The sequence below is a fragment of the Ranitomeya imitator genome, chromosome 2 (genome assembly GCF_032444005.1).
Source record: "Ranitomeya imitator isolate aRanImi1 chromosome 2, aRanImi1.pri, whole genome shotgun sequence".
Classification (NCBI taxonomy): domain Eukaryota; kingdom Metazoa; phylum Chordata; class Amphibia; order Anura; family Dendrobatidae; genus Ranitomeya; species Ranitomeya imitator.
Window position 1 is genome coordinate 313,265,288 of NC_091283.1, and position 25,714 is coordinate 313,291,001.

The following is a 25,714-nucleotide window of genomic DNA, read 5'->3' on the forward strand; positions in this document are numbered from 1 at the left end:
GCTATGGGGCAATAATGAACGGTGCAGAGTACTATATGGTACAGCTATGGGGCAATAATGAACGGTGCAGAGCACTATATGGCACAGCTATGGGGCAATAATGAACGGTGCAGAGCACTATATGGCACAGCTATGGGGCAATAATGAACGGTGCAGAGCACTATATGGCACAGCTATGGGGCAATAATGAACGGTGCAGAGTACTATATGGTACAGCTATGGGGCAATAATGAACGGTGCAGAGCACTATATGGCACAGCTATGGGGCAATAATGAACGGTGCAGAGCACTATATGGCACAGCTATGGGGCAATAATGAACGGTGCAGAGCACTATATGGCACAGCTATGGGGCAATAATGAACGGTGCAGAGCACTATATGGCACAGCTTTCTATGGTATATCTATGGGGCAATAATAAACGGTGCAGAGCACTATATGGCACAGCTATGGGGCAATAATGAACGGTGCAGAGCACTATATGGCACAGCTTTCTATGGTACATCTATGGGGCAATAATTAACGGTGCAGAGCACTATATGGCACAGCTATGGGACCATAATGAACGGTATGAAGCATCTATTTTTATTTTTGAAATTCACCGGTAGCTGCTGCATTTTCCACCCTAGGCTTTTACTCGAGTCAATAAGTTTTCCCAGTTTTTTGTGGCAAAATTAGGGGGGTCGGCTTATACTCAAGTATATACGGTAAATGGTGCCCAGTCCGTGGAGAAGAGTCTCCTCTCATCCACCCTGGGTACCAGCCGCACATGATCTGATTACTTCCCGCATGGTGGGCATAGCCCCATGCGGGAAGTAAGCAGATCAATGCATTCCTAGGTGTGCGGAATCCCCGTGATTCTGCAAATTTAATGAACATGCTGCGTATTTTTCTGGAATGTGAATCCGCTCAGGAAAAAAATGCAGCATGTGCACAAAAAATGCAGATTGCATTCTATTAAATAGGATGCTTAATGTGAGCGGTTTTTTCACAGTTTTATAGCGTTTTTATAGCGAAAAACCGTGAAACAAACGCGAAAAATCTACTACGTGTGCACACAGCCTTACCCTTATGAAAATGCAAAACATGGGGCTAAAATAGATTTATTTGGGAAAATTTGATTTTTTTTTTTTTTATTTCCACGACTCTACGCTATAAACTTCTGTGAAGCACCTGTGGTCTCAATGTACTCAATACACTCTAGATAAGTTCCAAAATGGTGTCACTTGTGGTGTGTTTCCACTGTTTAGGCACATCAGGGGCTCTCCAAACGCGACATGGCAACTGCTAATTATTCCAGCATATTTTACATTCAAAAAGTCAAATGGCGCTCCTGTCCTTCCGCTCCTTGCCGTGTGCCTAAACAGTAGTTCCCCCACATATGGGGTATCTGCATGCTCAGGAGTAATTGCAATACAAAATGTATAGTTCACTTTCTCCTATTACCCTTGCGAAAGTAAAAAAAATTAGGTCTAACGAAAATTTTTGTGAAAGAAAAGTAAATGCTTATTTTTTCCTTCCACAGTCCATTAATTCCTGTGAAGCACCTGAAGGGATAATAAACTTCTTGAATGTGGATTTGAGCACCTTGAGGGGTGCAGTTTTTATAATGGCATCACTTTGGGGTATTTTCTGTCATGTACACCCCTCAAAGTGACTTCAAATGTGAGGTGGTTCCTAAAAAAATGGTTTTATAAAATTTGTTGAAAAAATGAAAAATTACTGGTCAACTTTCAACCCTTATAACGTCCCAACAAAAAAAAAAAATTGGTTCCAAAATTGTGCTGATGTAATGTAGTGTGGGAAATGTTATTACTCTCCGATTTAAGGGCATAAAAATTAAGTTTGAAAATTGTGACATTTTCAATTTTTTGCCAAATTTCCTTTTTTCCACAAATAAACGCAAGTCATGTCAAAGACATTTTACCACTATCATGAAGTACAATATGTCACGAGAAAACAGTGCAAGAATCACCGGGATACATGCAAGCGTCCCAGAGTTATAACCTCAATAAAGTGACAGTAGTCAGAATTGTAAAAATTGGCCAGGTCACGAAGGCAAAAACAGGCCCGGGCACGAAAGGGTTAACTGAAAACTACAAATAAAGGTTAAACAACAACAACCACAAGACGGATTTCATCACCAGGTATCAATGTAATCAGTATAACGGCGCTGACCTGACAGTGTCTGTAGGTTACTGTGCACAATCCTGCTGACAGGTTCACTTTAAACTAAGATCTTAGGTATTTGGAAGAGGCGATGGAGAGATTTTTTTAAGACTATAAAGGAGTTACAGATTCACATAATCAGGCAGGACAATCCCACCACAATCAAACTATCATATAGAATGAACAGGTAAAAAAGGCATAGAATAAAAAAGTTACATTCATGAAGCTATGCCAACACATCTCCTGCAGGCGGGAATAAATGTATATTACAGCCATCAGCCACGCACGGCTCAGAGATATATCATGGCACAGGTGTGATGGTTTTTATGCAGTTTATAACAATCCTCCTTGAAATTAGTTTTAATAAAAAGTGAAAATTCAGAATAAATGGAAACTCTTATAATTGTACAGAAATTCACACTTGGCCTCACTGCACATTTAATGTCGTCGATCATAAAAGTGAAGTTTGGCCAAAAAGACTGGACCTGGTCTTGTAGGGACCATATGAGCACATTCAGCAGCACAGAAGGGGCAGAAGGAAGATTCAGCCAATAAGATCTCAGGGTTCTAGGAAGCCAACAGCATCATTACCCTCCGATTTCTCTTACAGGCCCACCATAATACTTGTCAAGTGATTTTCTAACTTGTCATCACATTCAACGTACGCTGTTATTTGGCTTTGTATTTTACAGACCGGGGCAGGTTACGGTCAGCGTTTTCTAATCCCAGAGGGTAGGTGGATCCTCCAGGTTGTAAGATCTATAGAAAAGGGCTTTCAATGCCCAAAGTCATTTGGGTGGAGGAAAATGTTGTGGTCTAGAGGCAAAATGGTGATCATGGTAATACGGCCGGACTACATAGTAACATAGTTATTAACCCCTTCATGACCGGGGGATTTTTCGTTTTTCCGTGTTCGTTTTTCGCTCCCCTCCTTCCCAGAGCCATAACTTTTTTATTTTTCCGTCAATTTGGCCATGTGAGGGCTTATTTTTTGCGGGACGAGTTGTACTTTTGAACGACATCATTGGTTTTAGCATGTCGTGTACTAGAAAACGGGAAAAAAATTCCAAGTGCGGTGAAATTGCAAAAAAAGTGCAATCCCACATTGGTTTTTTGTTTGGCTTTTTTGCTAGGTTCACTAAATGCTAAAAATGACCTGCCATTATGATTCTCCAGGTCATTACGAGTTCATAGACATCTAACATGACTAGGTTATTTTTTATCTAAGTGGTGAAAAAAAATTCCAAACTTTGCTAAAAAAAAAAAAAAAAAAAAAAAATTTGTGCCATTTTCCGATACTCGTAGCGTCTCCATTTTTCATCATCTGGGGTCGGTTGAGGGCTTATTTTTTGCGTGCCGAGATGACGTTTTTAATGATAGCATTTCGGTGCAGATACGTTCTTTTGATCGCCCGTTATTGCATTTTAATGCAATGTCGCGGCGACCAAAAAAACGTAATTCTGGCGTTTCGAATTTTTTTCCCGCTTTGCTGTTTAGCGATCAGGTTAATACTTTTTTTTAATTGATAGATCGGGCGATTCTGAGCGCGGCGATACCAAATATGCGTAGATTTGATATTTTTTTTATTGATTTATTTTGATTGGGGCGAAAGGGGGGTGATTTAAACTTTTATGTTTTTTTTATTTTTTTCACATTTTTTTAACTTTTGCCATGCTTCAATAGCCTCCATGAGAGGCTAGAATCAGGCATAGCACGATCGGCTCTGCTACATAGCAGCGATCTGCTGATCGCTGCTATGTAGCAGAATTGCACGTGTGCTGTGAGCGCCGACCACAGGGTGGCGCTCACAGCAACGGGCAATCAGTAACCATAGAGGTCTCAAGGACCTCTATGGTTACCATTCACAAGCATCGCCGACCCCCGATCATGTGACGGGGGTCAGCGATGACGTCATTTCCGGCCGCCCGGCCGGAAGCGGTAGTTAAATGCCGCTGTCTGCGTTTGACAGCGGCATTTAACTAGTTAATAGGTGCGGGCATATCGCGATTCTGCCCGCGCCTATTACGGGCACATGTCAGCTGTTCAAAACAGCTGACATGTCCCGGCTTTGGTGCGGGCTCACCGCGGAGCCCTGCATCAAAGCAGGGGAGCCGGCATCGGACGGTATAGTACGTCCGATGCCGGTAAGGGGTTAAGGTTCATGGAAGACTTTAAGTCCATCTAGTTCAACCCATAGCCTAACCTAACATGCCCTAACATGTTGATCCAGATGAAGGCAAAAAAAAACATGTGGAAAATAGTAAGCTCCACTTTGGGGAAAAAAATACCTTCCCGACTCCACATACGGCAATCAAACTAGTTCCCTGGATCAACGCCCTATCAAAGAATCTAGTGTATATACCCTGCAACATTATACTTTTCAAGAAAAGTATCCAATCCCCTCTTAAATTTAAGTAATGAATCACTCATTACAACATCATACGGCAGAGAGTTCCATTGTCTCACTGCTCTTACAGTAAAGAACCCGAGTCTGATATTATGCTTAAACCTTCTTTCCTCCAGACGTAGAGGATGCCCCCTTGTCCCTGTCTCAGGTCTATGATTAAAAAGATCATCAGAAAGGTCTTTGTACTGTCCCCTCATATATTTATACATTGTAATAAGATCACCCCTTAGTCTTCGTTTTTCCAAACTAAATAGACCCAAGTGTAATAACCTATCTTGGTATTGCAGACCCCCCAGTCCTCTAATAACCTTGGTCGCTCTTCTCTGCACCCGCTCTAGTTCAGCTATGTCTTTCTTATACACCGGAGACCAGAACTGTGCACAGTATTCTAAGTGTGGTCGAACTAGTGACTTGTATAGAGGTAAAATTATGTTCTCCTCATGTGCATCTATGCCTCTTTTAATGCATCCCATTATTTTATTTGCCTTTGTAGCAGCTGCCTGACACTGGCCACTGAATATGAGTTTGTCATCCACCCATACACCCAGGTCTTTTTCATTGACGGTTTTGCCCAGAGTTTTACACTTAAGCACATAGTTCTACATCTGATTTGCTCTACCCAAGTGCATGACCTTACATTTATCCCCATTAAAGCTCATTTGCCATTTATGAGCCCAAGCTTCTAGTTTACATAAATCATCCTGTAATATAAAATTGTCCTCCTCTGTATTGATTACCCTGCAGAGTTTAGTGTCATCTGCAAATATTGAAATACTGTTCTGAATGCCCCCTACAAGGTCATTAATAAATGTCAAAAAGAAGAGGGCCCAATACTGACCCCTGTGGTACCCCACTGCTAACCGTTACCCAGTCCGAGTGTGCTCCATTAATAACCACCCTTTGTTACCTATCCCTGAGCCAGCTCTTAACCCACTTACACATATTTTCCCCTATTCCCATTATTATCATTTTATGTATCAACCTTTTGTGTGGCACCGTATCAAAAGCTTTGAGAAGTCCATATACACTACATCCACTGGGTTCCCTTGGTCCAGGCCGGAACTTACCTCTTCATAGAAGCTGATCAGATTAGTCTTACATGAACGGTCCCAAGTAAACACATGTTGATATTGGGTCATGAGGTTATTCCTCTTCAGATACTCCAGTATAGCATCCCTTAGAATGCCCTCCAGGATTTTACCCACAGTAGAGGTTAAGCTTACTGGCCTATAATTACCGAGTTCAGTTTTTGTCCCCTTTTTGAATATTGGCACCACATTTGCTATACGCCAGTCCTGTGGTACAGAGCCTGTTATTATGGAGTCTTGAAAGATTAAAAATAATGGTCTATCAATGACTGTACTTAATTCCTGCAGTGCTCGAGGGTGTATCCCATCCGGGCCTGGAGATTTGGCAATTTTAGTGATTTTTAGACGCCGCCGTACTTCCTGCTGGGTTAAGCAGGTGACATTTAATGGGGAATTTTTATCACTAGTCATTTTGTCTGCCATGGAATTGTCTTGTGTAAATACTGATGAAAAAAAGTCATTTAGCATATTGGCTTTTTCCTTATTCTCATCCACCATTTCACCCAGACTATTTTTAAGGGGGCCAACACTATCGTTTTTTAGTTTCTTACTATTTACGTAGTTAAAAGAATATTTTGGGATTATTTTTACTCTCTCTGGCAATGAGTCTCTCTGTCTCAATCTTTGCTGCCTTGATTTGCTTTTTACAGAATTTATTTAATTTTTTGTATTTATTTAATGCCTCCTCACTACCTACTTCCTTTAATTCTCTAAATGCTTTCTTTTTGTCACTTATTGCGCACCTTACAGCTCTATTTAGCCATATTGGTTTCCTCCTATTTCTAGCATGTTTATTCCCATACGGTATATACTGTGCACAGGTCCTATCCAGGATGCTAATAAACGTCTCCCATTTTCTTTGTGTATTTTTATGTCTCAGGATATCGTCCCAGTTAATTGCACCAAGATCCTCTCTCATCCATTGGAAATTTGCCCTTCTGAAGTTTAGTGTCCATGTAACCCCTCTACTACACATCTTATTAAAGGATACATCACCGATAAAGCAGCCACAGGCGGTGACTGAGAAGAATCTGTGATTTCTCTGCATTTAGTGGTTACTACTCACCTGGGTAGTCATATGTAGGAATCTCCTCTTTACACCACTCATCACCCCTCACATATGTCTCTGTAGTATTAATAGGGGTCAGATCTTCACCCTGAAACAAATATAATAAAAGTCACCGACAGATGGAGAAGTCACATCTATGGTCAGCTCTAATCCTGCCATCTCCACCGTTCTCATTGCACAAGTATAAAACATATAATACTGTTGGATAAAACAAGACCTTCACAGCCATCTACACATCATAGGGGAAATCTCGTGACACCTTCTCTCCATCTACCTGATGATCCTGAGGAACATTGGGATCTTCTTGTTTACAGTCCTCTGGAAGAAGAGGGTGGAAACATCTCTCTGGTGTTGTCCTGTTACTGGATAGATCTGGAGAAAATACATACAGGGACTGAATTCATTCTTTACATACAGATAATTATAGGCCGCGTGTATTTAGTCCTGTCCATTACCTGGTGATGTGAGGGGCTGGGGAACCTGCATCATGATGTCATTGTACAGATCTTTGTGTCCTTCTAAATACTCCCACTCCTCCATGGAGAAATAGACGGCGACATCCTGACACCTTATGGGAACCTGTCACATACAATGATACCGTCATCTCCCCGATCGATTCATAACGTTACTGTATAATGTCCCAGCATTCCCAGCAGTGTCACCTCTCCTGTCAGCAGCTCAATCATCTTGTAGGTGAGTTCTAGGATCTGGTTATTGATGTCCTCATGTATCAGGGGGTGAGGTGGAGACCACATGATTGGGCTCAGGGGTCTTCCCCATCCCTCAGACACAGGGTCCTGACAGCGCTCACTAGAGGTCTTCTTCACTACTGTGTAAGCCTGGTTATGGAGAGACACATTAATAAATCTCACTACTGACATTTCCAGAGTCCTTACCTCTTCAGTTCTGTCCATCTGTTATTCCCATAGATAAGAATGATGTCATGTGACGTCATCAGAATCTCTCACCTCTCCAGTAAGACGGAAGAGGATCTCTAGGGTGAGGTGTAATATCCTCTCCGCCATCTTGTCTCTGTCCATATCCATCTTTGATGGGTAAATCAGGAAAATTCTCTTATATAGAAGATCTTCACTGAGAGGATCCGATATTGTAGAGACCTGAATGAGAAGATGATGAGCCGATGTAACATCATAAAAATCCTGCGTAATAATACAATTACTGGAGATAATAAGGGAAACATATGAGGAGATTTATTATTATACAGTATTTTGTTTTCCTCTTTACATCTAATATATAAAGCTGAATGTGTGTGTGTGTGTGTGTGTATGTGTGTATGTATGTCCGGGATTGGCATCTGCACCGTCGCAGCTACAGCCACAAAATTTTGCACAGTCACACGTCTGGACCCCGAGAGCGTCATAGGCTATATTGTGAGGTGAAATTTTAACCCCGCGCTTTCCAATTCACCAAACAATTTTGCCCCTATCTACATAATAGGGAAAAAAGTGAAAGGAAAAGTGTTGTAGGCGTCGAAACTACAGCCACCAAATCTTGCACAGTCACACGTCTGGACCCTGAGAGCGTCATAGGCTATGTTGTGAGGTGAAATTTTAACCCCGCGCGTTCCAATTCACCAAACAATTTTGCCCCTATCTACATAATGGGGAAAAAAGTGAAAGGAAAAGTGTTGGAGGCGTCGAAGCTACAGAAACAAAATTTTGCACAGTCACACGTCTGGACCCCGAGAGCGTCATAGGCTATGTTGTGAGAAATTTTAACCCCGCGCGTTCCAATTCACCAAACAATTTTGCCCCTATCTACATAATGGGGAAAAAGTGAAAGGAAAAGTGTTGGAGGCGTCGAAGCTACAGCCACAAAATTTTGCACAGTCACACGTCTGGACCCCGAGAGCGTCATAGGCTATGTTGTGAGGTGAAATTTTAACCCCGCGCATTCCAATTCACCAAACAATTTTGCCCCTATCTACATAATGGGGAAAAAAGTGATCGGAAAAGTGTTGGAGGCGTCGAAGCTACAGCCACAAAATTTTGCGCAGTCACACGTCTGGACCCCGAGAGCGTCATAGGCTATGTTGTGAGGCGAAACTTTAACCCCGCGCGTTCCAATTCACCAAACAATTTTGCCCCTATCTACATAATGGGGAAAAAAGTGAAAGGAAAAGTGTTGGAGGCGTCGAAACTACAGCCACCAAATCTTGCACAGTCACACGTCTGGACCCTGAGAGCGTCATAGGCTATGTTGTGAGGTGAAATTTTAACCCCGCGCATTCCAATTCACCAAACAATTTTGCCCCTATCTACATAATGGGGAAAAAAGTGAAAGGAAAAGTGTTGGAGGCGTCGAAGCTACAGCCACAAAATTTTGCACAGTCACACGTCTGGACCCCGAGAGCGTCATAGGCTATGTTGTGAGGCGAAATTTTAACCCCGCGCGTTCCAATTCACCAAACAATTTTGCCCCTATCTACATAATGGGGAAAAAAGTGAAAGGAAAAGTGTTGGAGGCGTCGAAACTACAGCCACCAAATCTTGCACAGTCACACGTCTGGACCCTGAGAGCGTCATAGGCTATGTTGTGAGGTGAAATTTTAACCCCGCGCTTTCCAATTCACCAAACTATTTTGCCCCTATCTACATAATGGGGAAAAAGTGAAAGTAAAAGTGTTGGAGGTGTCGCAGCTACAGCCACAAAATTTTGCACAGTCACACGTCCGGACCCTGAGAGCGTCATAGGCTATGTTGTGAGGTGAAATTTTAACCCCGTGCTTTCCAATTCACCAAACAATTTTGCCCCTATCTACATAATGGGAAAAAATGAAAGGAAAAGTGTTGGAGGCAAATTGACAGCTGCCAGATGTGAACAAGGGGGACGTAAAGAGTGAGAGCGATGGCGCCAAAGAGTATATACCGTACAGTTGCTAAGGTGGGGCCCCGACATGGGATACTCACCACACACGGGGATATGAACACACACACAAAATGCGCCACACACTACCACGTGCTTGAACACATATCACCCTCAGCACACATTTCACCACACATTCTCCAACCTCGCCACATAAAAGTCGAAACACAAAAGTCGCCGCTCAAAACTCGCCACGCGCAGAACTCGCCACATGCAAAAACTAGGCTCTTGCAAAACTCGCCACAAGTGCAAAACTCACCTCATGGAAAACTCGCCACACGCAAAACTTGCACACGCGGAAAAATTGCCACATGCACAAAAGTTGCAACACATGCAAAATTTGCCTCACACAAAACTTGCACATACTCAAAAGGCACCACACAAAACTCGCCACGCGCAAAACTCGCCATGCGCAAAACTTGCTGCACACAAGTTGTTACTCGGATCCTCGAAACCCCCTACAAATATATATATTGTATATAATAATGATGTTATATTCATTGTAATGTTACTGTGTAGTAAATTCCATATGTGTGCATATAGACACTTTAGGTGGAAGTGCAGGACTACCTGTACATGGACATACTCAGTAAGTGTGTTCATGTGAAGGTGTCCATGCATTTACAGCCAGTAGAGCTTAAGTCTCTATTTGCATTATGGAATTGTAATATGTATTTTGTGTGAATGGGGAAAAGAGTAAGGTTCCCTAGGGACAGGTCCCCTCATCTAAGGTATTTGCCACTTTAACCCTAGCAATGGTGAAGTTCGTAAGGGATGGATTGAATATCGGTTAGAATTAGACGGTGTAATTTTCCCACAGTCCACTTAGGTATTGTGACATCACTCCCTACTTAAGAAATTCTGACCTGCCTAGTAAAGATCTGCGTATCTGTCCATGGAGGAACCTCATCAACAATCTTCAATCAAGATTACAGAAGAGCCTGATGGAAGTCGTGTCTGATGCATGTCTGATGAAAGTCGTTTCAAGTGCCTGAGTCCAGTCTTTTCCAGTGCCCGAGTCCGTGAAAAAAGCAAAAAACAAACCTGTGACATTCAGCAGTCTCATCTTGCCAGACATACTCAAAATCCTGCTAAATCAAGCTATAGGAGAGTAACGTGAAGTCTGTATGGACTGTGAGGGTGAAGCCGTTCCAGCGTCTCACCGGTCACAACTGGAGAAAGATGACATTGGGATAGGCCGACACCTGAACACAGGTAATGACCACAGAGAAAAGACATAGCATGTCCGTTATGATCTACTTAAAAATCTTTTTTATATAGAAATCTGAAAACCAAAGAATAGCGCCACTGGGTGTTTTTTGGTACTTGTTTACATATTTTGATAAATTATATATAATAATTTTTTACACTTCATAGCACTGGGCACTTTACTGTTTTACTGATCATTGTACAACTTTCAGATAGACTATGGGTCATTAATTAGGTAGTTTTTTCAGAGGGATGCAAATGAAATTAATGTGATGGATAGCATGTAGATTAACCTCTTTTTATCTAGTACCTTGGTTTCTGAATTTTAGTACTGTTTCTTGAATGAATTAATAAAAATTTATATTTATAAGGAGGTTTTTTTTGTCACTTCAATTTATTTTTTGTCCTCAATAGATAATATCTTAGGGGGTACACAAAAAATACAGTAGCTTTATGTTTGTAAGAATTGCTGCCCGCATGTGATGGGTTAGTGTAAACTGTAAGGACTTTTGTCTTTATTTAATTGCTTAAGCTGTTTTTTGAACAGTGAGTCCAAATGGATTTTAAAGCCAGGGAGAATTCCTGGCTGGCTAAAGCAACGGATATTTTCAGAAAAGGTACTGGCACGACAATACATCAATATTCTTTTTCTAATCATGAAACGCTGAAAAAATATAAAACTCTACTTTACAAAAAAAACAAAAATATGGTGAACTAATATCTCTTTAAGAAATTATGTTGAGCAAAAAAATATAGCGCGTGGTTTGAGGATTCAAACGTTCCCCACTTTTGAACTTGAGGATGACATTTTGGTAGAGAGATGGATTAAGGCGGCCCACAGTTGCTCTATGGAATTCATTCAAACGATTATAGAAAAAAAATTATAAATCTATGAAAAAAATAGAGCAAGATATTGATGGCCTAAGTAAAGATTTACAAAATAACATGAATACAGATAAATATAAAGAAGCCCTTCTCAATTTTGATAAAGATTTTGAAAAATGGGAAAAGATAATCTGTGCAGACAAACAAAAAAATATAAACGGGATCTAATTGATTATCAAAATCAGAAAATATTTAGATGGCAAATGAGAAAACAAGAGAATGGTGGAAGGATTTCAAGAAGCTCATCTATCCAATCCTTATCATCAGTGGTAGAAAGCAGTGCCTCACTCTCAGAACCGGAGAGACAAAGAACACATCAATATTACAAGAAGAGGGGTTATGAAAAAAATAATTTTTTTAATAAAGGATATCGTGATGACTCTTTGAAGGTAATCAACCTCTCTTCACATATTTTATCTACAGCACAAATAACTCTGTTACAAAAAGGCTTAACATTTTCTCCCTCATCTCAAATAGACACGTTTTCGGCAATAAAGGATGTTCATTTATTTGAATGAAAATTGATTCTCAAGAAATTACATTACAAACATGATCTATATGAAATGTTCCCAACTAAAGAAGAAAGACAAACATTGGAAATTCTGCAGTCCTTATTAGATGAAAATGAGGAGGATGGAAACAGTTTTCCGTTACAATTGGTCCCAACGTCAAAGAAATTCCCAGCCCTTTCATTGGTACCAGCTGTTGAAGTATTCACCAAAGTGGTAAGTAATCAAATAGAAAACTTATCAACGAAGATTAAAAGTAGATCCAATTTAAATAATGAGGAGAGGGAAGCTCTCAAAGAAATAGAGCAATGGGATGATGTAGTATTCAAAAACGCCGATAAAGGCGGCAATACTGTCATATGGCCACGAGAGATGTATGAACAACAGGCGTTAAAATTGTTGAATTATTCAAGATGTTATAAATAATTAACATTCAACCCCACAACACAGTATCAGGAAACACTTGTGAAGATTTTATCTAAGGCATTTGAACAGGACATCATTCCCAAGAGACTATTGGATCTCTACAAAAAATTGAATCCAAAACTGATGACATTCTACCTAATTCCAAAAATACACAAAGATGCGGAGAATCCTCCGGGGAGACCAATAGTCTCTGGGAATGATACCCTCTGTGAAGTGATATGCAAAGTGGTGGATCACTATTTAAAACCTTTAGTATCTGAGTTACCATCACATGTAAAAGATACCACGGCAGTTCTTGGTCATTTAGATCATATTATTTTGGGAGAGGAAATGCTGTTGGTTACTGCAGATGTAGAAACATTATACACCTCCATTGTACATCAAGACGGATTGGAAGCTATAAGTTGTTTTCTCCAAGCAAGCAGCATGGATAAGTCTTTGAGTGAGCTCCTCAATATTTTGTTGAAATTCATTTAACACACAATACTTTTACGTTTAATAAATTTTTTTATCTACAACAACAAGGTACGGCCATGAGGGCTTGCGCCCCTCATACGCAAATTTATTTTTTGGGGTACTGGGAGCGTAGAATTTTTCAAAGTGAATCCACTTCTGGTATTGAGAAAATCCAGAAGTGGATTTGCTATATTGATGATATTTTTTTCATTTTTGAGGGCAATGTAAGAGAATTGGAGGATTTGATGGGAAAGCTAAACGACAACAGATATAACATTAAATTGACATTCCATTATGGCAAAACTGTTGAATTTTTGGATTTGATGATTTCCACTAATCCTGACGGACATCTTACCACAACTATTTTCTGGAAGCCTACGGCAGCGAATTCCCTTTTGGAACCTCTTCACATCCAAAATCCACAATCCAAGGAATACCGGTGGGTCAATTCCTGAGGTTAAGAAGAATCTGTTCAGAAGAAGAAGACTTTTTATTACAATCGAGAGAATTGACTGAACGTTGTAAAGCCAGAGGACATAGTAATCGAAGAATCAAAAAAGGTTTTCAACGAGCGAAACATTCATCACGCAACTCTCTGTTATATAAAAACAGTTCAATGCTTCAAAAAGAAAATACTGATGGAGAGGTAGGTCTGATTACAAATTATCATTCACAGTGGCATAGCTTTAAGCAGATCATTTCTGATCACTGGAACATTCTGTCTACTGATCCTATCCTAAAAACAATTTTGCCTCCTTATCCGTCTATTGTGGCAAGACGCTCAAAAAATCTACGGGATCGCCTTGTTCATAGTCACTATGAACTATCTAAACAACAGGGAAATAAAAGTGGAAAAAGAAAATAATGGCTTCTTCCCATGTGGTATCTGCAAAGCCTGCGTAAATTTGGTAAGAAATTTGCTAATCATGATGGTTCAAAAACATATGAAATAAGGAAACACATCACATGTACTGTAGCTCGAAAGTTGTCATCTATGTGGCAGAATGTCCTTGCAGAAAAATCTATGTGGGTCTCACCAGTAGACAACTAAAGGTGAGGACCAGAGAACACTGTCTAGACATAGAAAGCTAAAACAATAATGACTCAGATCTAAAAACAATTCCTAGGCATTTTAAACGATATCATCAATGTAATCCTAACCTGTTAAAAATTCGTGTGAATAGATTTAGTTTCTTTGGGCTTCAGAGGAAGGTGACTTGAGCAAACAATTAGCAAAGAGAGAAAGATGGTGGATTTATCAATTAGGGGCCTTAACACCACAAGGCCTTAGGCTAGTTTCACACTAGCGTTTTCCTGATCTGCGGACTTCCTCCGCGAAGCCCCGCCGTCAGCCGCACCTCCGCCGCTATCTCCGCCTACTTCTGCATGCGGCCCGCATGCGGCCTGCGTACCTATCTTTAACATTAGGTACGCAGGTCGTGCGGCTGTATGCGGATGCTTCCACATGCGTAGTTTTGACGATGCAGCGACCAGCGAAGGACACAGCTTGTAGCAATTTTTTTTTCTCCGCATCGTCAAAACGACGCATGCAGAAGCATCCGCATACAGCCGCACGACCTACGTACCTAATGTTAAAGATAGGTACGCAGGCCACATGCAGAAGTAGGCAGAGATAGCGGCGGAGGTGCGGCTGAGGGCAGGGCTTCACGGAGGAAGCCCGCAGCCCTCCGCAGATCAGGAAGACGCTAGTGTGAAACTAGCCTTAATGAGTCGGTTTTGGGGCACTTTTGTAATTGTAGAGTTTATAAATTGAGTTCAGTGTTTTAGATTACCGTAGTTTTTTTGAAAACTATTTTTTTAGATTCAATTTTATTTATATATATGTTTGGATTTTAACATTATTGATTTTATCAATTTCAGTATATGCATATCTATCGGTGGTTTGACCTTTGTGAGGGATAATTTATCGGAGTCCTAGATCTATTCACCAAAAATACATTGAGAGTGCAAAAGCAATGAAGATATGAAGGAATGGAGCGCACTTACCTAGGTAAAAAAGTCACCACTTTATTAGGACATGTATCAAAAGACAGCAGGGAGGGATGTGGACAAAGAAGGACGACGGCCGTTTCGTGCCCACGGCACTTCAACAGGTCCTGACGCTAAACGGAAGCAGGGAGGGCTTTTTTAACTATACAAGCCAATTAACTCCTCCCATCACTAAGCGTCGCGGTGAACATAACCACCGTGCATCAGAACATAAGTATAAAAAAGTGAGGAAATCAAACAACATATACATTTAAAAGCATTCCAAATGACGCACCATCAATGACATGAGTTATAAATGAATTATACATTACCATTAACTTTTTACAAAAAGACCAACATGTCTATTCTCTCGTTTAATCTGAGAGGTCAATGCGCCTGCGCGAAGTATCCACCTCGCTTCTCTTCTCTAGCAATGGTGAAGTTCGTAAGGGATGGATTGAATGTCGGTTACAATTAGACGGTGTAATTTTCCCACAGTCCACTTAGGTATTGTGACATCACTCCCTACTTAAGAAATTCTGACCTGCCTAGTACAGATCTGCGTATCTCTCCATGGAGGAACCTCATCAACAATCTTCAATCAAGATTACAGAAAAGCCTGATGGAAGTCGTGTCTGATGCATGTCTGATGAAAGTCGTTTCAAGTGCCTGAGTCCAGTCTTTTCCAGTGCCTGAGTCCGTAAAAAAAAATAAAAACCAAACCTGTGACATTCAGCAGTCTCATCTTGCCAGACATACTCAAAATCCTGCTGAATCAAGCTATAGGAGTGTAACGTGAAGTCTGGCAGGGTGACTGGTGCACACAGGATGATGTTGACTGACCTATGGACTGTGAGGGTGAAGCCATTCCTGAGTCTCACCGGTCACAACTGGAGAAAGATGACATTGGGATAGGCCGACACCTGAAGACCGGTAATGACCACAGAGAAAAGACATAGCAAAAAGACTTTGATAACAAAAGACTCAAGAAAGAAGATGGTGTACTCTGTGGATAGAGATGTGGGTTACAATGAACGGCAGGGAAGAGCTGATGGCCGTGTGGATGATGTCTAGGTACCTAAGTGCAGTATTATACTTCATTCCATCCTGAATTGTCACAATTTATTTTTGGGGTTAAATAGGCAAATAAATCCCAGTACAACACTTCCATCAAATGTCATTGTTGTGTTCTCAACAATAGGGGGAATGTAGAAGAAGGGAAGTGCCCCAAAATGTATATCTCTATATAGAGATGTGTTTAGTGTATGTTTTATGTATATACACATTTATATATACATGTATGCCACATGGAGCAAAGCCCCCCTTCCAGCCTACTGTAAAACAAAGCTGCCATGAGCTAGAAAACAAGTTTCATTTAGGACTGAGGGGATGCATCTTAGTGGACAATAGACCGAGACCTCATCCCCCACACCTGGGGCTGGACACCTCTTTTAGTTGGTCACATAGACGGGACAAGACCAGGTGGTTCTCTCTCTTGCCTTGCTGGATTCCTGGGACAAGGATGGACTTACACACATGGCTGAGTATACTAGGCCTCAGGGATAGCCGAGACATAGGTGGGAGGGCTGATATTGTGTGATTGGGTAATTTAGACAGGTAATTCAGGGTGGGTTTTTACTGTGTGATATTGTTATATTATTGTATACTGTAGTGAGATTACTGTATTAGAGCTGTAGTATCCGTACATGTGTATACATATATTTATAATCGCCAGCTTGGGTATAAATATATATGTATGTTATAGACTGCAGACTTGTGTAAGTGTAATAAATGCCCTTTATTGATACACGGTTTTGTCTCAGTATATAGTATAAGGAATAGATAACAGTTAGTGTATAGTATAAGGTAAAGATAACGTTGTGGTATTAAGTGGACATTAATTATTAGTAGTCAATTTGGCGTTAATAGTTGATATCTGACCTCATTACAGATTAAGGAGGGGTCCTCCTTTGGTACCCATAGGTTTCAGTATTATTAGGGGGTAACCCTACCCTTATACAGCAAACATAACACCATGTGTAAAAAAGCTAAAGGTGAAAAGAGGATGGCTTCTACAAATGGATAATGATCCTAAACACACGTCACAATCCACAACAGATGACCTCAAAAGGCACAAGCTGAAGTTTTTACAATGGCCCTCATAGCCCCCTGATGTGAACATCATTGAAAATCTGTGGCTAGACCTCAAAATAGCAGAGGATGCAAGACGACCCAGGAATCTCACAGAACTAGAAAAGTTTTCCAAGGAAAATTGGATGAAAATACCTAAAAAAAAAAAAAAAAAAAAGACTTTTGTCTGGCAACAAAATGCATTTACAACCTGTGATACTTGCAAAAGGGGGTGTTACTAGTTACTAACCATTCAGGGTGCCTAAACGTTGGCATCAGCCAATTTTATATACCGTATATACTCGAGTATAAGCCGACCCGAGTATAAGCCGACCCCCTATAATTTTGCCACAAAAAACTGGGAAAACTTATTGACTCGAGTATAAGCCTAGGGTGGAAAATGCAGCAGCTACCGGTGAATTTCAAAAATAAAAATAGATACCAATAAAAGTAAAATTAATTGAGACATATATAATGCTCCATACTGTTCATTATTGCCCCATAGATGCTCCATTTAAAGCTGTGCCATATAGAATGCTCTGTACCGTTCATTATTGCCCCATAAGATGCTCCATATAAAGCTGTGCCCCATATAATGCTCTGTACCGTTCATTATTGCCCCATAAGATGCTCCATATAAAGCTGTGCCCCATATAATGCTCTGCACCGTTCATTATTGCCCCATAGATGTGCCATATAAAGCTGTGCCCCATATAATGCTCTGCACCGTTCATTATTGCCCCATAGATGTGCCATATAAAGCTGTGCTCCATATATAATGCTCTGCACCGTTCATTATTGCCCCATAGATGTGCCATATAAAGCTGTGCCCCATATATAATGCTCTGCACCGTTCATTATTGCCCCATAGATGTGCCATATAAAGCTGTGCCCCATATATAATGCTCTGCACCGTTCATTATTGCCCCATAGATGTGCCATATAAAGCTGTGCCATATATAATGCTCTGCACCGTTCATTATTGCCCCATAGATGTGCCATATAAAGCTGTGCCATATATAATGCTCTGCACCGTTCATTATTGCCCCATAGATGTGCCATATAAAGCTGTGCCCCATATATAATGCTCTGCACCGTTCATTATTGCCCCATAGATGTGCCATATAAAGCTGTGCCCCATATATAATGCTCTGGACTGTTCATTATTGCCCCATAGATGTGCCATATAAAGCTGTGCCCCATATATAATGCTCTGCACTGTTCATTATTGCCCCATAGATGTGCCATATAAAGCTGTGCCCCATATATCATGCTCTGCACCGTTCATTATTGCCCCGTAGATGTGCCATATAAAGCTGTGCCCCATATATAATGCTCTGCACCGTTCATTATTGCCCCATAGATGTGCCATATAAAGCTGTGCCCCATATATAATGCTCTGCACCGTTCATTATTGCCCCATAGATGTGCCATATAAAGCTGTGCCATATATAATGCTCTGCACCGTTCATTATTGCCCCATAGATGTGCCATATAAAGCTGTGCCCCATATATAATGCTCTGCACCGTTCATTATTGCCCCATAGATGTGCCATATAAAGCTGTGCCCCATATATAATGCTCTGCACCGTTCATTATTGCCCCATAGATGTGCCATATAAAGCCGTGCCCCATATATAATGCTCTGCACCGTTCATTATTGCCCCGTAGATGTGCCATATAAAGCTGTGCCCCATATATAATGCTCTGCACCGTTCATTATTGCCCCATAGATGTGCCATATAAAGCTGTGCCCCATATATAATGCTCTGCACCGTTCATTATTGCCCCATAGATGTGCCATATAAAGCTGTGCCATATATAATGCTCTGCACCGTTCATTATTGCCCCATAGATGTGCCATATAAAGCTGTGCCCCATATATAATGCTCTGCACCGTTCATTATTGCCCCATAGATGTGCCATATAAAGCTGTGCCCCATATATAATGCTCTGGACCGTTCATTATTGCCCCATAGATGTGCCATATAAAGCTGTGCCCCATATATAATGCTCTGCACTGTTCATTATTGCCCCATAGATGTGCCATATAAAGCTGTGCCCCATATATCATGCTCTGCACCGTTCATTATTGCCCCGTAGATGTGCCATATAAAGCTGTGCCCCATATATAATGCTCTGCACCGTTCATTATTGCCCCATAGATGTGCCATATAAAGCTGTGCCCCATATATAATGCTCTCCACCGTTCATTATTGCCCCATAGATGTGCCATATAAAGCTGTGCCCCATATATAATGCTCTGCACCGTTCATTATTGCCCCATAGATGTGCCATATAAAGCTGTGCCATATATAATGCTCTGCACCGTTCATTATTGCCCCATAGATGTGCCATATAAAGCTGTGCCCCATATATAATGCTCTGCACCGTTCATTATTGCCCCATAGATGTGCCATATAAAGCTGTGCCCCATATATAATGCTCTGGACCGTTCATTATTGCCCCATAGATGTGCCATATAAAGCTGTGCCCCATATATAATGCTCTGCACTGTTCATTATTGCCCCATAGATGTGCCATATAAAGCTGTGCCCCATATATCATGCTCTGCACCGTTCATTATTGCCCCGTAGATGTGCCATATAAAGCTGTGCCCCATATATAATGCTCTGCACCGTTCATTATTGCCCCATAGATGTGCCATATAAAGCCGTGCCCCATATATAATGCTCTGCACCGTTCATTATTGCCCCATAGATGTGCCATATAAAGCCGTGCCCCATATATAATGCTCTGCACCGTTCATTATTGCCCCATAGATGTGCCATATAAAGCTGTGCCCAATATATAATGGTCTGCACCGTTCATCATTGCCCCATAGATGTGCCATATAAAGATGTGCCCCATAAATAATGCTGCTGCTGCTGCAATAAGAAAAAACCCGACATACTCACCTCTCTTGCTGCCCGCTGCTCCTCAGCGTCCAGTCTCGGCGTCTCTCCGCACTGACTGTTCAGGCAGAGGGCGGCGCGCAGACTAGTACGTCATCACGCCCTCTGACCTGAACAGTCAGAGCAAGAGGACGGGAAGTGTTATGATCAGGTGACCTTGGAGCAGCATGAAAACTTTCACTGGAGTAGGTGGTAACTATACTGACCGCAAACCCTGATCTTATCACTGCAACTAGAAGTAGCCGTGGGGTGTGCCTAACAAAACCTAGACACCTCGACACAGCCGGAGGACTAAATACCCCTATAGATGGAAATAGGAATACTATCTTGCCTCAGAGCAGAACCCCAAAGGATAGGCAGCCCCCCACAAATAATGACTGTGAGTAGTAGAGGAAAAGACACACGCAGGCAGGAAACAGGATTTAGCAAAAGAGGCCACTTCTAGATAAATAGGAAAGGATAGGACAGGATACTAAGCGGTCAGTATTAAAATCCTTCCAAAAAACATCCACAGCAGAAAATACAAAAACTCCACCACCTAACTAAAGATGTGGAGCGTATATCTGCAACTCCAGAGAATCCAAAGACTGAGAAAACACTGACACAGTCTAAGAAAACAAATGAATAGCACAGAATATAAGCACACAGCATGTGTGCCACAGAAAAAGAAACAGACACTTATCTTTGCTGAATTGGCAGCTAAGCAGGGGAGGCCAGGCAGAGATCCAACACTTCCCAAGAAACATTGACAACTGGCAAGGACTAATGAGTCCTGCAAACCTAAATACCCCAGTCAGAATTGCAATCAGCAGATACACCTGTCCAAGACTGCAGCTCAGGGACAACTGCATTACCATCTAGAACCACCGGAGGGAGCCCAAAAGCAGAATTCACAACAGGGAAGACTGAGCGGCACCCGACGTGTGGAATGCGGACAGGTAAATATGACATACTTACCTGTTCCCGGCGTCCCTGGCTCCTTATCCCGGACAGATGGTCTCCAGGCACTGCAGCTTCTTCCTCTGTCAGCGGTCACCGTTACTTGACCGCTGAACAGAGGAAGAGCTGCGGCACCCGGAGACCATAGGACAGGCAAGGGGAGCACCAGATACAGGTAAGTATGCAACAGTTCTCTCTCCCCCTCACTTGCCGACGACCGTAACTCGAGTATAAGCCGAGAGGGGCAATTTCAGCCCAAAAATTTGGGCTGAAAATCTCGGCTTATACTCGAGTATATACGGTATATACACTACCGTTCCGAAGTTTAGGGTCACTTAGAAATGTCCTTATTTTTTAAAGAATAGCACAGTTTTTTTTCCAATGAAGCTAACATTAAAAGATTCAGAAATACAATCTATACATTGTTAATGTGGTAAATGACTATTTTAGCTGCAAACATCTGGTTTGTTATGCAATATCGTCATAGGTGTATAAAGGCCCATTTCCATCTACAATCACTCCAGTGTTCTTATGGTACTTTGTGTTTGCTAACTGTGTAAGAAGGCTAAAGGATAGTTAGAATACCCTTGAAAACCCTCGTGCAAGTATGTTGGCACAGCTGAAACAGTTTGGCTGATTAGAGAACCTATAGACCTGACCTTCCATTGATCTAGTTCAGAATCTGGAGAATTACATTTGTTGGTTCCATTAAACTCTCAAAATGGCCACACAAAAAACAACTTTCAAGTGAAACTTGACAGTCTATTCTTGTTCTTAGAAATGAAGGCTATTCCATGTGAGAAATTGCCAGGAAACTGAAGATTTCCTACAACGGTGTGTACTACTCCCTTCAGAGGAGAGCACAAACAGGCACTAACCAGAGTAGAAAGAGAAGTGGGAGGCCCTGCTGCACAACTGAGCAACAAGACAAGTACATTAGAGTCTGTAGTTTGAGAAATCGACGCCTCACAGGTCCATTAAATAGTAACACAAAATGCCAGTGTCAACGTCTACAGTGAAGAGGCGACACTAGGATGCTGGCATTCAGGGCAAAGATGCAAAGAAAAAGCCACATCTGAGACTGGCTAAAAAAAGGAAAATATTAATATGGGCAAAAGAACACAGACATTGGACAGAGGAAGATTGTAAATAAGTGTTATGAACAGATGAATACAAGTTTGAGGTGTTTGGATGACACAGAAGAACATTTGTGAGACGCAGAACAACTGAAAAGATGCTGGAAGAGTGACTGACGCCATCTGTCAAGCATGGTGGAGGTTATGTGATGGTCTGGGGTTGCTTTGGTGCTGGTAAAGTGGGAGCTTTGTAAAAAGTAAAAGTGATTTTGAATAAGGAAGGCTATCACTCCATTTTGCAACACCATACCATACCCTGTGGACAGCGCTTGATTGGAGCCAATTTCATCCTACAACAGGACAATGACCCAAAGCACACCTCCAAATTATGCAAGAACTATTTAGGGAAGAAGCAGGCAGCTGGTATTCTATCTGTAATGGAGTGGCCAGTGCAGTCACCAGATCTCAACCCCATTGAGCTGTTGTGGGAGCAGCTTGACCGTATGGTACCCAAAAAGTGCCCATCAAGCCAAACCAACTTGTGGGAGGGGCTTCTGCAAGCATGCGGTGAAATTTTTCCAGATTACCTCAGCAAATTAACTGCTAGAAAGCCAAAGGTCTGCAATGCTGTAATTGCTGCAAAGGGAGCATTCTATTACGAAAGCAAAGTATGAAGGAGAAATTTATTATTTCAAATAAAAATCTTTCTTTTGAACCTTGTCAATGTCCGGACTAGATTTTCAATTCATTTGGCAACTCATTTGAATAATAAAAGCGTGAGTTTTCATGCAAAACACAAAATTGTCTGGGTGACCCTAAACTTTAGAACCATAGTGTATATGCTTTACCTAAAATACAAAATAAATGTGTCATCTGTAACTTTAGGCCTTTTAGAGATCATTTCATCTTCAACTTGCTTAACTGTTCTTAATAACAGCAATTTTGATCAGGGATGCCCAAACTTTTACATGCTACTGTACATCTGATACATCAGAATTATCAGCAGATGACCTTGAATCCATTAATTCCTAAATGGATAAACATGTGGATACTCGGGTTAAAAACATTCATCAGACTCGGGCTTCTAAATTCACACGAGACCTCAAAGACCTGCAGGCGAATAACGTATAACGGAGAAAACAACAAACACATGAAAATATGAGTTCAGAATCATTATCTTCTGCTACGTCCTAGAGCAAAGTTCTGGAAACGTCTTTGTAACAATTTTTAAAAGGAATATTTTATTCAGACGTAAATATGATTAGCGTCATTTCCATAATAGAGGCTATCGGACAACAAGGTCAATAATTTGAGCAGTCATGTATTGTATTCTGAAGCTGATTATGATGTCCTTAATAAGGGTATTAATTTTTTTCCTGACAGTAAATTTGTTTTTTTTTACAAGTATCAAAGATCTGCAGCTTTTTGCACGATCTCTGACCTTTAACCCCCGGAATAGTACGTCAGCTGGCAGATCCCCTGCTTTGAGGTGGGTTCCGGCGGTGAGCCCACCTCAAAGCTGCGACATGTCAGCTGTTTTGTACAGCTGACATGTGCGCGCAATGAGCGCGAGCGGAATCGCGATCCGCCCGCGCCCATTAACTAGTTAAATACCGCTGTCAAGCACTGACAGCGGCATTTAACTAGCGCTCCCGGCCGCGCGGCCAGGGGTGCTCTCACCGCTGACCCCTGTCACATGATCGGTGGTCAGCGGTGCATTGCCATAACAACCAGAGGTCTCCTTGAGACCTCTATGGTTGTTGATGGCCGATTGCTTTGAGCGCCACCCTGTGGTCGGCGTTCAAAGTACACCTTCATTTCTGCTACATAGAGGTGATCTGTGCTTCACCTCTATGTAGCAGAGGCGATCATGTAGTGCATGCTTCTATCCTCCTATGGAGGCTATTGAAGCATGCCAAAATTAAAAAAAAAGTGTTTAAAAATATTAAAAAAATAAAAAATATATAAAAGTTAAAATCACCCCCCTTTCGCCCCAATCAAAATAAAACAATTAAAAAAACATCAAACCTACACATATTTGGTATCGCCGCGTTCAGAATCGCCCAATCTATCAATAAAAACAAAGGATTAACCTGACCGCTAAATGGCGTAGCGAGAAAAAAATCAAAATGCCAAAATTATGTTTTTTTGGTCGCCACGACATTGCATTAAAATGCAATAACGGGCAATGAAAAGAACGTATCTACACCAAAATGGTATCACTAAAAACGTCATCTCGGCACGCAAAAAAATAAGCTTTCACCTGACTCCAGATCACGAAAATTGGAGACACTACGGGTATCGGAAAATCGCGCAATTTTTTTTTTTTTAGCAAACTTTGGAATTTTTTTTCACCACTTAGATAAAAAATAACCTAGTCATGTTAGGTGTCTATGAACTCGTAATGACCTGGAGAATCATAATGGCAGGTCAGTTTTAGCATTTGGTGAACCTAGCAAAAAAGCCAAACAAAAAACAAGTGTGAGATTGCACTTTTTTTGCAATTTCGTCACACTTGGAATTTTTTTCCCATTTTCTGTCACACGGCATGGTAAAACCAATGGTGTCGTTCAAAAGTACATCTCGTCCTGCAAAAAATAAGCCCTCACATGGCCGTATTGACGGAAAAATAAAAAAGTTATGGCTCTGGGAAGGAGGGGAGCGAAAAACGAAAATGAAAAAAAAACGGAAAAAGCTCCGGGGGTGAAGGGGTTAAAAAACATTCTCATGACCAATCCTTACATAAATTGTTTTCAACAGAATCAGAAAAGGAAGCTCCAAAGATCTTGGAAGAATTAGCGCATGATCATAAAACAGAGGAAGGAAGGAAGATTCCATCTAGTATTGCCCCAAGATCAAAAAACGTCCACCTCCATCTATCTGTCCTAGTGTGGATTTACTCATTCAGCTGGTCAGCGCAGACTCTGAGAAAATTCCTCATACAAATAAAAAAGACAATTTAAGCAGAAATGAATGTAACAGTCTATATAACCTAACAGAAGAGACAATGTTGTTTTTAAACCCACGAACAAGGGCGGCAACATAGTGACATTGCCAAAAGAGTCTGAGACATTCCGCCATTTAAAAATAAGGATTGTTATAGAAGCTGACATATAATCCCCCGCTATCATAGTCAGCACAATTTTGTCATATGATAAAAGTAGCCAAAGATAAAGGAATCATTACAAAAGAATTGGCATTGGCCCTACAATATGACAAACCAACGTATCCAGTGTATAAAACAAATAGGCTAAATAGCCACAGCCCGCTCAGCGACAGCCACGGGTGCACGGAACCTCGCCTTTCCAGAAAAGGAAAGATGGGCGTTCCAGCTCCTTAAAATTGTAATCTTTATTTATCCATTTTAAAATCCATGTAATTGGCAAAATTCACAGATGATGTGGACGCACACAGAGGGGAGAAAGTCTAGAGACGCGTTTCGATCTATAGATAGATCTTTGTCACAGGCTAGTAACAGTTCCTTAAGCAGATATACTTCCAGACACGGCATCCACCGCCAGACTGCACATTGCTGATACGTAACTGATGAAGGCCTCACCAG

General features: G+C 41.3%; 1 protein-coding gene across 3 annotated transcripts in view; it reads right to left on the reverse strand.

The window, feature by feature from the left end:
• LOC138663413 (zinc finger protein 135-like) overlaps window positions 1-25,714 on the reverse strand; it is a 134,479-nt gene that overhangs the window by 88,715 nt on the left and 20,050 nt on the right. For 2 of the 3 annotated variants that reach the window (XM_069749609.1, XM_069749607.1), the window contains exons 2-8: window positions 15,111-15,226; window positions 13,459-13,571; window positions 7,701-7,850; window positions 7,395-7,571; window positions 7,188-7,311; window positions 7,007-7,104; window positions 6,730-6,820 (exon numbers count right to left, since the gene is read on the reverse strand). In XM_069749609.1, coding sequence (XP_069605710.1) covers window positions 6,730-6,820; window positions 7,007-7,104; window positions 7,188-7,311; window positions 7,395-7,571; window positions 7,701-7,778 — 568 coding nt within the window. In that variant the 5' untranslated portion in view covers window positions 7,779-7,850; window positions 13,459-13,571; window positions 15,111-15,226. The remainder of the gene's footprint in view (window positions 1-6,729; window positions 6,821-7,006; window positions 7,105-7,187; window positions 7,312-7,394; window positions 7,572-7,700; window positions 7,851-13,458; window positions 13,572-15,110; window positions 15,227-25,714) is intronic. The other variant, XM_069749608.1, reaches the window with a different exon arrangement.